At 33.0% G+C, this 14,401-nt stretch overlaps 2 protein-coding genes across 2 annotated transcripts; both read right to left on the bottom strand.

The window, feature by feature from the left end:
* Positions 1-5,548: 5,548 nt before the first annotated feature.
* LOC139430164 (uncharacterized) lies at positions 5,549-9,496 on the bottom strand. Its single transcript, XM_071196822.1, has one exon. It carries the CDS (start codon positions 9,494-9,496, stop codon positions 5,549-5,551), a length of 3,948 nt encoding a protein of 1,315 aa, XP_071052923.1.
* A 2,028-nt stretch (positions 9,497-11,524) lies between these two features.
* LOC139430163 (uncharacterized) lies at positions 11,525-12,727 on the bottom strand. Its single transcript, XM_071196821.1, has one exon. The coding sequence runs from the start codon at positions 12,725-12,727 to the stop codon at positions 11,525-11,527; it is 1,203 nt and encodes a 400-aa protein (XP_071052922.1).
* Between the last annotated feature and the right edge of the window lie 1,674 nt (positions 12,728-14,401).

The raw sequence follows: 14,401 nt of genomic DNA, 5'->3' as shown, positions 1-14,401 counted from the left end.
TTTTCCATTTAAAAATACGACACTAAACGCATTTGATACATTCTTTTCATCTTGAGCTTTCCATACATTCTTGTTTTTATTTTGTTCTTCTTTGTTTAATGGACATTTATTTTTAAAGTGACCAACTTGTTTGCAGCGATAACATTTGACATTGACATACTTTTTATTTTCTTTACTACTACCTCCATCTTTGTGTTTGTACTTTGAACTAGCAAACGCTTGACCCATTCTTCCACCATTACCGCCATCTTCCGTCATGTCCAATAACCAGAGTGTTCGATTGCCATAATCATCGGCGCAAATTTTTCCAGTAAACCCGCCAACAATAATGATCCAATCCACTCATCGTTTATTTCAAAACCCGTACGACGTAATCTCTGAGCTGTTTCGATCAATTGGTTTATGTATGCTTGCATGGAATCAGAATTTTCCAATCGCAACGATATCAACGTACGCAACAAGGTTATTTTTCGCGTAAATCCCAAGTCATCGTACATGGATTTTAACTTTGTCCATAATTCTTTTGCGGTTTTTACCTCTTTTATATGAACGAATAAAGCTGTATCCAACGTTAATACAATTTTCGCTTTTGCTTTCGCAACTTTTTCTGTATCTTCCTCCCTTCCATCGATGCACTTGCTTGAACCTTCCAAAATCAAAAAATTTTCCACGGCAAACGCCCAATCGTCGTAATTTTCTCTGCCTAACAATTTCGGCACACTAGAAATGTAGTTCGCGGTCATACTTGCACTACTCAACGCGATTTCTTAACCAAACAACGTGGGTCTGGGCCCATAACCTGTTAAATCGAAGGTAAAAGAAATAAGCAGCGTACAGCTTGAGTGTTCTGTGCAGACTAGTTTTATTTCGGTTATACGGTTACAAGTTAGTTAGGAGTGAGAGCGCTAGCGTCGACGTATTTAAAAAATTTTAACATAACTTCAACATTAATATGGTATAAATAGGATCTTCAAAATTAAAACGTTGTTTTATTTGACCTACTAATTCTACATAAAAATTGGAAATACACTGTTGGACATAATTCACGAGCACATACTATATAATCTGAACGCGTGAAGATAAATCCATGATATTTGCGGAGCACAAAGGTTTACTGTAGACGAGTTTATTCATCGAGTTTCGAGTTGTTCCGTCGCGGCATTGTTGACTGAGCCGCTCTTCCAAGTGGAACATTTCGTCGCTATGGAGACCGAAGTGGATGGAAAATACCGGTCGTTTTTAGTGTGGTGTGAGGGACCACATTGTTATCGTACTCTGTGCGCAATGGATAGGCGATCGCGTTACTTAAGCGAGTTTGAGCGAGGAATGTTTGAGGGTATGCACATTGAGGGTGTATCGTTCCATGAAATTGCGCGTCGTCTCGAGCGGTCGTTATCGGCAGTGCAACGGGCATGGCGAGAATGGTCTGAGGTAGGACATAGGTACCTTCAGCCGCGGCCGGGGTCGCGCTCTTGTGCTCAACGCTTTAGCGTCGTGTGAGTCCTCCTCAAGGCAACTTAGAGCTGTTTGGCCACCGGCAGGGGACGGCGCACTCATTACGCGAACTGTACGGCGGCGTTTGGTAGATAGTGGACTACACGCGCTCGTGCGATACAGCGGATTTCAGTAACACCCGAGCACCGCAGCATACGTCACGAGTGGGTCGACGCTAGGCATTAGTAGGTTGCCGAGTAGAGGGACATTTTGTTTTCCGACGAATCAAGATTCGAATTGAGCACCGGTGATGCGCGAATTTTAGTTCGTCCGAGCCGTGATGATTGTCTACTCGAGCAGTGTGTGCAAGAACGCCCTATCCGCCGACCACCGAGCATTATGGTATGGGGTGCGATTACATATGGTGGACGTACACGTCTGCTGCGTGTATAAGAGACCATGACGGGTCAACGATACGTAGATGAGGTGCTACGGTCCGTTGTGCTTCCCTAAGTTCGGCGGCTGCCAGGTCTGCTATACATGCACGACAACGTACGACAGCACATCGGGCGTGTTGTATAGACCTTTGTGGAAGAGCACCATATACGAATGCTTCCATGGCTAGCTTGGTTTCCGCATCTGAATCCGATCGAACATGTTTGGGCCATGACTGGTCGGAGACTTCTACGTTTTCCGGCTTCCTCGGCTAACGTTGAGAAGCTATGGAGGCGAGTTAAGGTGGCATGGTTGGCAATCCCTCTCGCTACAATACAGCGACTTATAGACTCCATGCCACGTCGTGTAGCGATGGTACACGAAGCTCACGGGGGATACTCTCGCTATTGATGTTTCTCCTCCCAGCAGAGTTGAGCCGCTCTCCATGTGGGAGTAAGTTACACTACTTTAGTACTACTTCCATACCAAATTTTATTGCGCTAGACACACGCGTTCAGATTATACAGGGTGTGCTCGTGAATTATTTCCAACAGTGTAGTATCATACAAATTTTTAATATCTTCTTCATTTGATATTGAAATGTCTCTTCAATAACGTCAAACTTTGGGTTGCTTGTACTCCTAAATAAATATGATCAGCCTGTACAAAGCAGGACTGATCCTTATGATTGAAAGTCAAAATATCAACTTCTTTAATGCACGTTACCCTAATGTAATTACTGCACAATATTTTCAGTAATTTTGTTGTTTCTCCCTTAACTTTGTATAGTAACGGTTTTTCGGATTGAAACAATAGATTGAATTCTGTTAAAAGACCAAGCACATAAGCCATAAATTCTAAATAAACCCTTGTAAAATGGTTTTCCATTGTGCTTAGCATTTGCTCGGTGGTAATAGACGGGTCTTCAAAAGCCAACACTTGAAGGTATCCTTTTAAGGGTTCATATTGTTCCAGCACTCTGTCAATACATTGCTTTAGTGAGAGCCAACGCGTTGCTGCTGGACTTAATATTTTATGAATTTTAATTCGAAAAAATTCTTGAAACTCTTTAAATTTTTTTTGCCTTGAAGAACTTCTAGAAAAATGGCTTCCTAGGTTTCGCAATAAGTTTTCAACTGACCGTGGCAATAACAAACAAGCCTTTGAAGCTGCCAAGTGAATCATATGGCATGAGCATTTAACGCACACAATATTTGGAATCGCTAATTTTAGTAAAGTGAAGACTGAACTATGAACACCTGTCATTACATTTGGAGTATCGGAAGAAAAGCCAACTAAGTTTGAAAATGGAATCCCTTTTGATTCAATGGCATTTCTAAGTGTTGCAAAGAGTTCCTTTGCTGTACTGCCTTCTGCATCAATGATGTCAAAAAATTTTGTTATCACAGAACTAGTTTCAGACTCAAAATATATCACAGTGAATGCAACTTTTTTGTTCACAGAAATGTCTGTAGTTTCATCCATGACTAGAGAAAAAAATGAACCAGGTTTTTTTAAAACCTCATAAACATTGTTCAAAAATATTTTTCCTAAACTTTCGTTCATAATTGCAGTAGCCTTAGTTCTTTTAACAGACAGTCTCGCTGCAATTTGAGAATCAGGAAATATATTTGATTATAAAGGAGATAGAGTATCCAATAAAATGAAAGGTAAATTGTTGGTGGCTAACAGGGCGCATAGTTTAATTTCTGCATTTCTAATATTTTCATCGAGCGGAGTAGTTTTGTAAAGATCGGATATTTTAGTATTGGTGCAAATTTGTTTCAAATTTTTATTACGCTTTTGTGGGCAGTTATATCTGTTTTACATAATTTACAAAAAGCATATTCGTTTCCCTTTTTTACTTTTGTCGTACTTCTTGCTAACCAATTTTCAAATTTGGGTTCCGTAAGCCATGAGTTTGAAAATTTTGATACTTTTTGTCTAGTCTTTTTTTCTTCTTCATCTGAATCTTCAGATACATGTTCAATACGGCGTCGTTTTGCCTAAAAAGACAAATAAGTATAACAAAGTTTCAATTTAATTGCATCATTTTTCTAAATGAAATTCAAATAATAATAAGAGTTAAACATAAAATCACCTGTAGTACCCAATTATCCATTAAAACGATGAATTAAAACAAGAGAAAACAACCGTATAAATATCTCACATTTCATATGTAGCGACAAAATAAACCTTTTAAACTTATCAGCTGACCAGATGTGTTATCCGTTATTCTCTACCAACGCTACTAATACAAAAAAAAGTTACTAAAATCTTACTAAATAAAAAATTAATACCTAATGGATTAGCTAATACTTATGTTGTTTTGTCGAATTACCCGACAGTAGTATAAGAAGGAGAGTTCTGGAGCAGGATTATCCCATATTTTGCGCTCTGTGATTGGTTGAAATGCCAATATGGCGGTCAAAAATTTAGTAACTTTTAGGGATTTTCATTTTACATGTTGGCAATGAATCTCAATTATGTTGGTACTACTGAGGGTGGAGGGAATGCAAATTTTTTTAATATAAATAAAAGTTGGGTGACCGTCAATATATAAAAATTACGATTAATGATTCGTGCTACAATTAGGACTAAGTGTGTGAAAGTGAAAGGAGAATTAAAAAAAAAAAACAACAAACGTTACAGTGAACTTGTATTTTAAAGGTGAGTAATATACATTGAAATGAAGCGTGTTAAATTTAAAGAAGATTTAGATGTGTATTATATTGATGAAGACGAATATAGCAAAAATGCTAGAAACGGATCGGAATGGTTGCAAGCAGCTGCAGATAGGTATCGTTTTAAGAGACGTATTGAAGAAACTGAAAAATTATTGTATGAAATATTACGTAAGAAAAATGAGAAATTAAATAAATAAAACACTTTAAATGGTATTTAATATATTATTTATTTAAATATGTAATCTTATGTATGGTTCTATTAGGTTTAAAACATCTACATAATCTTGTGTGTTTGTAGAGGGCCAATGTGCCGAATCAGGACCGGATTGCCATCCAACTGGTTTCCCTTTAGCTCCATTTCTCATGTTGTTTATTAACCATGCCATTATATTCTGGTGTGATATTCGCGACAGCGGCTCAAAGTTAAATTCATAGTTGAGTGCTTTGAAAACTTGTATACATTTTTTTACAAATTCATTGTCTGCACAATACAATGCATCGCAAATCAATTTATCACAATAATAACGTAAATTACGGTATTTACATATAAGATTATTAATAGAAACAATTCCTTCGTTATCAGCGAATAAATTAGTTAATAAATATTTTTTATACATTTCATCAGTAAATTTAATACTTACGTTACTAGTCAGTGATTCTAGATCTTTAACCTTCAATTCATTGTTGTTGTTTCGCTCGTAACAATTAAGCGATTCTAATAATTGCTTAACAACATGATCAAAATTGAGTTTTTCATTAAGAATTACTTCTAAAATTTCAACAGAAGCTAGGTGTAGATTTCGATATGTTAAAATCTGGTTTGGGATAATTATTTTTTCCAATATGGTATTAACACCATCAAGATTATTTTCTTTGATAAAGTTTCTTAAATGATAGAAGTAGGTATGCTCCAACTTTCTATAGAAATCACTTTGAATTATAAACAAACTACACTCCATGACGACTGTTTCAATACTAAAAAAAGCTAACGTTTAAGGTTTAAGAGTTTGTAATGTACCCTCACTACTACTACTACTAACAATACGGTTATGACCCCAACCTAACGTATCTATACCATCATCTTTAATAAATCTCTTGGCATCGTACGGTGAAAGGACCAATTTATTTTGTAATACCGTGTATACGGTGTGATTACAACTTCTAAATAAAATTTGTTTTGCAAACATAGTGTTTTTCAAAGTTAAACAATCGAAATAATTTTCAAATTTAATTTTATGTTTCACAACAGCTTTTTTTACACCTTTAGCTTTTTTTGTAACACGACCATCAATAACACGATTTGCATACATTTTCGATCGTAACCCTATAAAGTCCGTCATAATTCTACCGCAATTCTCATCTTTCATAAGACCTAATACGGCTTTATTTTTAAGCGGGATCTTAAATTGATTATCCAGATGGTAATTCGAGGTGTCAAATTTATCTAAATTTAATTTAATATCTTCATATAGGTCATCGGTGTTAATATGTACAGTGAAGCTGTCCGTATCCATATAACACAATCGAATTGCTTCATTATATTTAGGTTTTAAAAAATTATAATAGAATTCATACATTAACAATTTTGAAATTTCTAAAACTGTAAAACCAACGTATATAGGTTTGTTGTAAACAACACGAAGTCGCTCCATTTGAATTGCCGAAAATGTTTCAGTAAAAATCTTAATATTTTTAAAATTTAATTTAGCGATTAGACTGCGAGCTCCGGGTTTTGACCTACCTTTTCCGCAAATGTCATCCCAACTTGTAATTAACCGAACATCAACTCTTTTATCCACGTTTTCCATCGTCTTTCCAAATACCGAATTATTCATTAGTTTAAAAAAGTCTCTTTCAAAATCATTTTTAGCGGATTGACGTAATTTTGTGTTCATATCAATATAAGGTTTCAACCACGCAGATTGTTTAAAGGATAAAACTCTATTTACTTTCAAAACTTTGAGACCGTGAGCTATAGCGTGCTTTAAATTTCTATAATGAACAATATAATTTTTCTTGTTAAATAAATTTGGAATTAATCTTTTCTCGCTCTCACTGTTACTGCTGTTGGGAGGACATATGTTTTCTGCGAGAAAAGGTAGATCATTGTGTATATCGTGTAAATAATGAGGATATTCAATATCAACATCCAAAATGTAACCATAATCAGCTTCATCGGATACATGATTAAAATTTAAATTTTGAATTTCAGTATCATCTAACCATTTAAAGTCTCCATAGGGCATCGGTTGTGACATTGCCCAACCATACAAATTGTTAGCGTCCCAATACATTAGATATTTCGAAGGAGAATTGGAGTCATAATTATCCATATATTTATTATTAGCTTTAGCATGACGTAATGAGCACTGCGAAATACCCCCACGAATGCCTTTTTTAATGAAATGGACTTGATCTACATCAGTCAATAATTCAAGTTTAATTTTTGTAAATTTTAACATTGCATCCCAAGTGAGTCCTGGTGTGGTGTAATAATGTGCTGGGTCCAATCCATAAGTTTCAAAACAAACGCGTCTAAATTTTTCAAAAACATCTGCTAACAAAAGAACATCGGTCTTGAGGTATAGGTCAGAGTAATCTTTTAAATTTTGACACTGAAATGTTTGCCAAACTGTTTGAGCGTGTAAATAATCTTTATCAGTTATATTTTCAAAACTTAATTTGTTAAAAAACCCGGATTTTTGTGGTAATGATGTTTCACTTAATTTTTCAAGTGAATCTATATAGCCATAGGGAAATATACCCTTTCTCTTTAATAATTGAAATTGCTTATTACATGGGAAAAATTTTCGTACATGAACGAAATCCTCCTCTACAAGATTACTCGACAATGAATCGAGTGAGGATGCCATAAATCGAAATGAATCCAAAAAACGTAATTTCATGAACCGATTTTCAAAACGGGATTGATTCTGTATCTGATCAACTAGCACGCTTTTACTGAAACTTATATATTTTTCTTTATTATTAGGTAAAACATCAATACCATTGACATCCTCAATGTCAGCCATCTCTTTAACAAATAAATGTGCATCATAACAGCTGAAATTATGTAGGAATACAGGGATAAATTTGGGAATTTTAAAGTTAAGATTACATACAACATGGGCTGGGCCCCTATATTTACCAGTTATATGACAATGATCATGCACCTTAACTACATCTTCTCCAAAAGGTGTTTTACAGATGTGACAAATGTTTGTTGCTTCAAATGCAACTTGTTCTTCAACAGTTAAGGGGGTCATGGGTTTTACATATTTTATATATTTGTGATAAATATATCTAACATCTTCCATTAATTTTAAAATGAAAACTTTGGGACAGTCGAGGCCGGTATAGGTTTCAAATTTACAACAAGTACCATCTACAGTAGAAACGATATAGTATGCAAAACTGTATGGTTGATGTATGTCAACTTTTTCTGTAAAAGACTTGGAGAAATCGGGTTCACAGTGCTCGATTGGTTTTAAAATTGATTCAAAATCAGCGTAAATAACAAATGGAACCATTTGAGTATTTTTATAATTATTAAATTCCAAAATATTTTCCGGCATTAAATTTCCCATAAAATTGGGTATTGATTTTAAATTCTTCGATGGTAAAATGGTCGTTATATGGTTGCAATCGTATTGTTGATGTCTAGATAATTTGTCGGCAGATGAAAACCGAGTTAAACACCCGTCGCAAAGACGTATTGCGCCGTTATGATTTGCTATATGCTTAGAAATAAGTCGTGATAAATTTTTGATTAAAACAAAATGCCCTATTCCATTATTAAATAAATATAATAAATTCACATGTGTATCTCGTCTATTTTTAGTAAAATGAATGGGTCCTTCCACATTGTAGGTATAATTAATGGAATCAAAAACTAATTCGTAAACGTTAATACTTAAATTATTTAAAGTTTCTATTTTGGATATATCTTTTAAATGAACGGGAAACGTTATACCTTCTAAATTTAGCACTTGAGAGTAATGAGGATAGCTTGAAGTACGAACCTTACTTATTTGAGCGGGATGAAGAGCCGCCGTCAAACACCATGCAAAACAAGCGTTATCATTATTCTTTATATTGATACAGGCTTTTTTATTAATAATTTCCGAAGGTAAACGAATATATGATGATCCAGGTATTGGTTGGAATTTGTTAACGTTAAGCAAAAGGTGTGATACGGAGAAGAAAGCCCATCCAGACCCTTGCTCCTGGAAATCCTCACTCTGTTTTATAATATCTCTAATCATCTTATCGTAAATTTCCTCGAAGGTTATAGACGTAATTACTTTAAATTTTGTATTGAAATTCTTCATGGAGGCTATCACTCCCTCTTCACCGTTTTCATTAAAGCTGGATTTTATAAAAACAGCCAATAGTTCAATTTGAGCTTTAACTAATCCTCTAATATCACTAATATAATTGTTTATAAGTCTACGAACCGTTTCTCGGGATCTTGTGAGGTATGATGGAATATCATCGTCGGCTTCAACTCCCCCAATTTTATAGCAGGCAACACGATTTTTGTAACACGTTGATACTTGCTCAACATCCTTTTCGATAGATGTTATGTGTTCTGATCGAAGATGTGCCGCAAGGGTTGCGTGAGATGAGAAGAACTTTCCACATACGTCACATAGTTTATTTGTTAATTTAATCTTACTTTTCGAAGCTGACGTACTTGCTGCTGATTCATCGAAATCTTGATGTGTTGAATTTTGTATTAAATTTGGTAGTGGATCTTTTCGTTGAGGTTCAATACCATGGATACTTCTCTGATGTTGAACAAAGGCATCTTGTCGCCTGAATTTTTTTTGACATATTGAGCATATGAGTTGCAGTCCGACACAATGCTTATTACGCATATGTCGATTCAAATTGCATTTTAATGAAAACACTTGTTGACATTTTTCACAAGAAAACATTTTCTTAAAAATATAAACGCAATGATAAATTTTTATCAAAGGATCTACTTAACTTGCGTACTGTAACTAACTTTCACCAACGACTTGATTCTAATATATATGAATCGTTTTTTTATCGCTATAGTAGGTGTATAGTAGGGGATTATGCTTACGTAATAAGTATTAGTAAATAGAATAAAAAAATGTATTGATTTATACAGTTTATATTTTAATTGTTGTGAAACTGTTTAATTGAAACAATTATCACTTTCGAATTGACATACATAATACTAACAAATAAAACAAATATATCGATTTATACACTATTTATTGATCTTTATTTTCTTAAACATTTCCAACATTTCATAATATTTCATTCTTTTATCCAAATTACTTAGTGTGTTTTTAATATTGTAATGAAGTTTTATGAGACGTTGTCTGTAACAATATACAATATACACTTATTAATATACTATTCTATAAATTCAACTTCTAGATATGTTGAAGTTGAATTTTTTATAACTAAATATATGTCTTTTGTTAGCAGATTTTCGTTTAACTCATCCAAATTGTCCTTTAAATTGTTAAACCGTTTTGGTAAAATAACATCTCCTTCATCCAATAAATTCACCAGAACCGCGTCTCCAAATCTTGTTGTTATTATTTTAAAGTTAATAATTTTATACCTTTTTTCCTTCTGCAATTGGTTCAATTTTCCAAATCCCTTAGATGTGTTGTTCAATAATCTTAGACTATCCATGGTCTTCTTTATGTGGTTGACTGTTGCTATTGGTGTTATTTCTTGAACTGACTTATATCTTTTAAGGTGATGTATTTATATTATGATTTCTTATAAAAATAATTCATGTAAAAATTATCATTTTTTCATCTGTTTGCTTTCAGAGTATTAAAAAAATATGTTGATATGTGTTGATAGTTTTTGCCTTTCACTTGTGTTTATTAGGTCATAACTACTTTTGTATAAAAATCGTTTCCGCAACTCAACGGTTATATATTATTAATCTGTTTATTTTCAAAATATTAACAAACACTCAATATTTAAAAAAATATGTTGAAATATGTTAGTTTACCTTTCATTTGTGTTTAGTAGGTTAATAAATACTTTTGTTTAAAAATCATTTCCCTCAAATCAACGGTTATATATATATATATATTCCATTCAATTTCAGTAGTAAGTAAATAAGTCCTCAATCATCTTCGAGTACTAAATAGAGACTAACTAAATAGAGATGAGTAGTAAGTTTCTTTAGCGTTATAAATAAAAAAAATAATATAAATCTAATACATATCTGTTTATTTCTATAAAATAATAAAAACCAAAGTCAGATCCTAATTTTACAAATAATTTTATTAATATATAGTTTGAGAAATTATGTTAACACACCAAAGATCAGGCTTGATGATAATCAAACCATTCAGAAGTAACACTATTCAAATTAATCCACTTTTGTAGCAAGTGTACATTCTGAAGAGCACAGTTTAAATTATTATTGTGATGGTTATGACAGTGATTGGCATCACAACAACTTCCTTTAATCGATGATGTGTATCCTATTTCTTCTATATTTTTAATATTTTCAAAATTTGGCAGTAGCTGCTGTAACCACTGTTGCTTTTGTAATCCTTTCACTAGTATATAAGATTTTTCATGAAGTCCGCTTTCGTGTAAAATTTTGTTTAAATCAGTATATGGAATTTCACCATCATTCCAATTATGACCATGAATAAAATTGGTAGTATAACGAAGATGTTTCTGTTGTTCATCTTTGAATTCACTTAAATTTATACCAAATTTAAAAATAGCGTGGATTTTGCAACAACAATCACGAACGTTCATTAGCGCAAGTTCTTTACAGATAAATTCACTGCTATATTTTAATTGAAAACCTTGCACATCGAGAATCCACATCCTAACTGCTGAGATGTTACTTCACAACTGACACACAGAGAACGAATCATTCCCGTTAAAGGTAGTCGATCATATTTTAGCACGCGATCATGTTTGAATGTTACAGTAAAAGTGTAAATCTATATTTGATTAATCATACCAGTTAGAGGAACATATTTGAAAACACGATCATGCAAGATTAAACAGTAAAGGGTAGTATTATTAGGTATATCTTCGCTCGTTTCAAATTCAATGCGAATATCAACGGTTCCAACATTTAAAATATCATTTTGTCGTGAACAATCAATAACAATAATCGGTGTATTTGCTAAAAATGTGTCTCTGTTAAACATTGGTTCTGCAAGCTCTCGATCGTAATAGGACTTTGCAAAGTTACAATACATTTCATATAAAACTGCAATTTGACCAGTTTTAAAATTTAAATGTAATGGTTCATAGGGATATTTTTCACTATTTAAGAACACTTTCATATCTGTTAAATTACAATGATCAAATAGAGATGCTGAAACTTTTGCATCATCTTTTCTATTGGTTTGAAATCCTAATATTAAGTAACGAGGTTTTTCCAATTGTGTAGATGTTTTAATTGTCCATGAGTGCTGTTTACTTTTTGGTAATGATGGATACTCATGTAAATCAAATGAACGAAATCCCATATATAATTCAATTCCTTGTTCTATATGCTCTAAAAGTTTCAATCGTTCTACATCAGCCACCGACACGTGTGGTACCTTCCACACAATTTTATTAATAATAATCTTCATATTAGGTGTAGGACATTCAATGACATTATTATCTGAATTACTGCGTACTAACACCAATTCTTGACGTAGATTTATCAGGATTTTATTATAGTCTTCAGCAAAACCAAGAAAGTATTTCAAGGGAACACAAAAATCAAAATCACCTGTAGTTTCATTTATCTTAATGTTTAAATATTCAAAACCAGCGTTAGAAGAATGATAGTATTCAGACCTTGTTAACGAACAAAGATTTTTTAATGTGCTAGCTATTCCTGGATTTCTAACTCTATCAATTACATTACCTCCACATTCAAATCGTATTTCACTAAACATATGAGCGACTGGATTTACTGTTAATTTTGCATTTTTATCAACGGTTCCATCACCTTTCAATAGTTTCCCTTGTACGTAAATAAACGATTGGCTTGGTAAAGTGTAAATGTCCTGTTGTTGGATTGCAATACGTATTTCATCACTATTGTTAAACGAATTTGATGAGTAAGGTAAATGATTATGATACTGAAGCCTCACAAGTGAATTATCAAATTCAAGCTTGTCCGAAACGCTTAAGATGCTCATATTATTATTATTATTATTATTTTATTAATTTTAATCCTAATGACAGAAGAAATTGTTTGTTTTGAGGTGTTAGATGTTTCACAGTTTGAAGATGATTAAAAATATTAGATGTAGTTGTAGCATTTATATTACGCTTAACCTTAAGAACCATTGTAATAACTAGAGGGTTTTAAATGTAGTCTTACCTTAATGACTTCTCCTCTGAAATTGACCAACAATCCATTCTGGTCAACTATTTTAAGAGTAATATTATCAATTATTTGTGTATTCAGAGGCATATATATTAAATTGTGAGGGGTTTCCGATATTTTATAACCTTTAGGTACTGTAGGGAAAAATGAGTAGATGGTGTGTGCAGGTACGTCATTATGATAAGCTCCATGTGTTATGTTACATTGTATTTGTATAGAATTTATTTTAAATATATCTACAATATTTTGACTATTATGTGGAGATTTGTTCGGATCTAACACATCTGATTTATTAAAACCTAGTATTGTTGACATAGAATTGTCTACATTAAAATCAACTATTTTAGCACATGTAACCACTGCTTGTAATGTATCTTCATTTGCCTCTATACTAAAATTTGTATCTTCAATATTATTCTTCTTTAGTTGTTCATTAATGGCATTCGAAATGTGTTTTAATTCATAAGATCCTGTTGGTATTGATATCAACACATTATCTATTTTTAAGCAATTATTTGTTTCATCTATATTTGGAATTGAGTTGTACCCATCAAAGCTTACAAGTGCCAGTTCATATTGATAATTAGGATTCAGTTCTATTGTGGGGTGGTAATTTGCTGTTAGAACAGATGTTTTTCCTACTAAATCGAACGTCCACATGCTTTAAGTGTTGGAGCTATAATGTGTTTGATGATAAGAAATTTAAACATAAATAACCACAATTACTTGTGTTATAGGTTTGATATTGATTGTGATTGTATTTAATAATTACATTATTTCCAGCACTCTTAAAATAGTTTACAATTTTTTTACTTGGTTTTAAATTACCAAAACTATCAAAATAATTAATTATATTTCCTTTCTTAATATAGGCTGTCCAATGAGTGCCAGGTCCTTTCACACTATCCAAGTTAATAATACCTCTTTCATTATTATTAATACGCAGAGGTAATTTATCTTGCATGAATATCCCTCTAAACTCTGGTATCCCCAACATTTTTACATAACGTATCAAGTCAACGTTTGTTAGCGCTTTCTGTTGTTGTTGTTGTATGGTTTTTTTTGGCGTTTCTTTAAAAAAACACCTAATCCTTTTTTATATGGTTTTAAATACAGACCTTTACCTAAAGCTATTGATTCCATTGTCTGATTATGTCTTTGGCTTTCCTTGAGTGCCGCTTGTGCTTGCTTCGCTTTATTGACAGCACTTACAACGGAAGCAGTGCCACCTGCTAGAGCTCCTAATGCACTTAATCCAGCAAAAATTGGAATAAGCGGAAGTATACCACCGCTTTTTGGAACTGTAATAACTCTAGAACGAAGTTTCTTTTTGGCAATACCTTTTACGGCACGTAAAGCTAACTTTGTAGCAGATTTCAAATCATTAGTGCTTGACTCTTTTAATTTTATTTTAGCATTTTTAACGGCTCTATTAAAAGAAATTGCGTTTCCACTTATTCTTTTCTTCATGATCATCCGACCA

Source organism: Onthophagus taurus, chromosome 6 (assembly GCF_036711975.1).
Source record: "Onthophagus taurus isolate NC chromosome 6, IU_Otau_3.0, whole genome shotgun sequence".
NCBI classification, from domain to species: Eukaryota; Metazoa; Arthropoda; class Insecta; order Coleoptera; family Scarabaeidae; genus Onthophagus; species Onthophagus taurus.
Note: the sequence above shows the minus strand (reverse complement) of the source record. Positions and strands in the feature narration are given on the sequence as shown.

Excerpts from the sequence above, each read along its gene's own strand:
- LOC139430164 (XM_071196822.1), bottom strand. The coding sequence starts at position 9,496 with ATGTTTTCTTGTGAAAAATGTCAACAAGTGTTTTCATTAAAATGCAAT.
- LOC139430163 (XM_071196821.1), bottom strand. The coding sequence starts at position 12,727 with ATGAGCATCTTAAGCGTTTCGGACAAGCTTGAATTTGATAATTCACTT.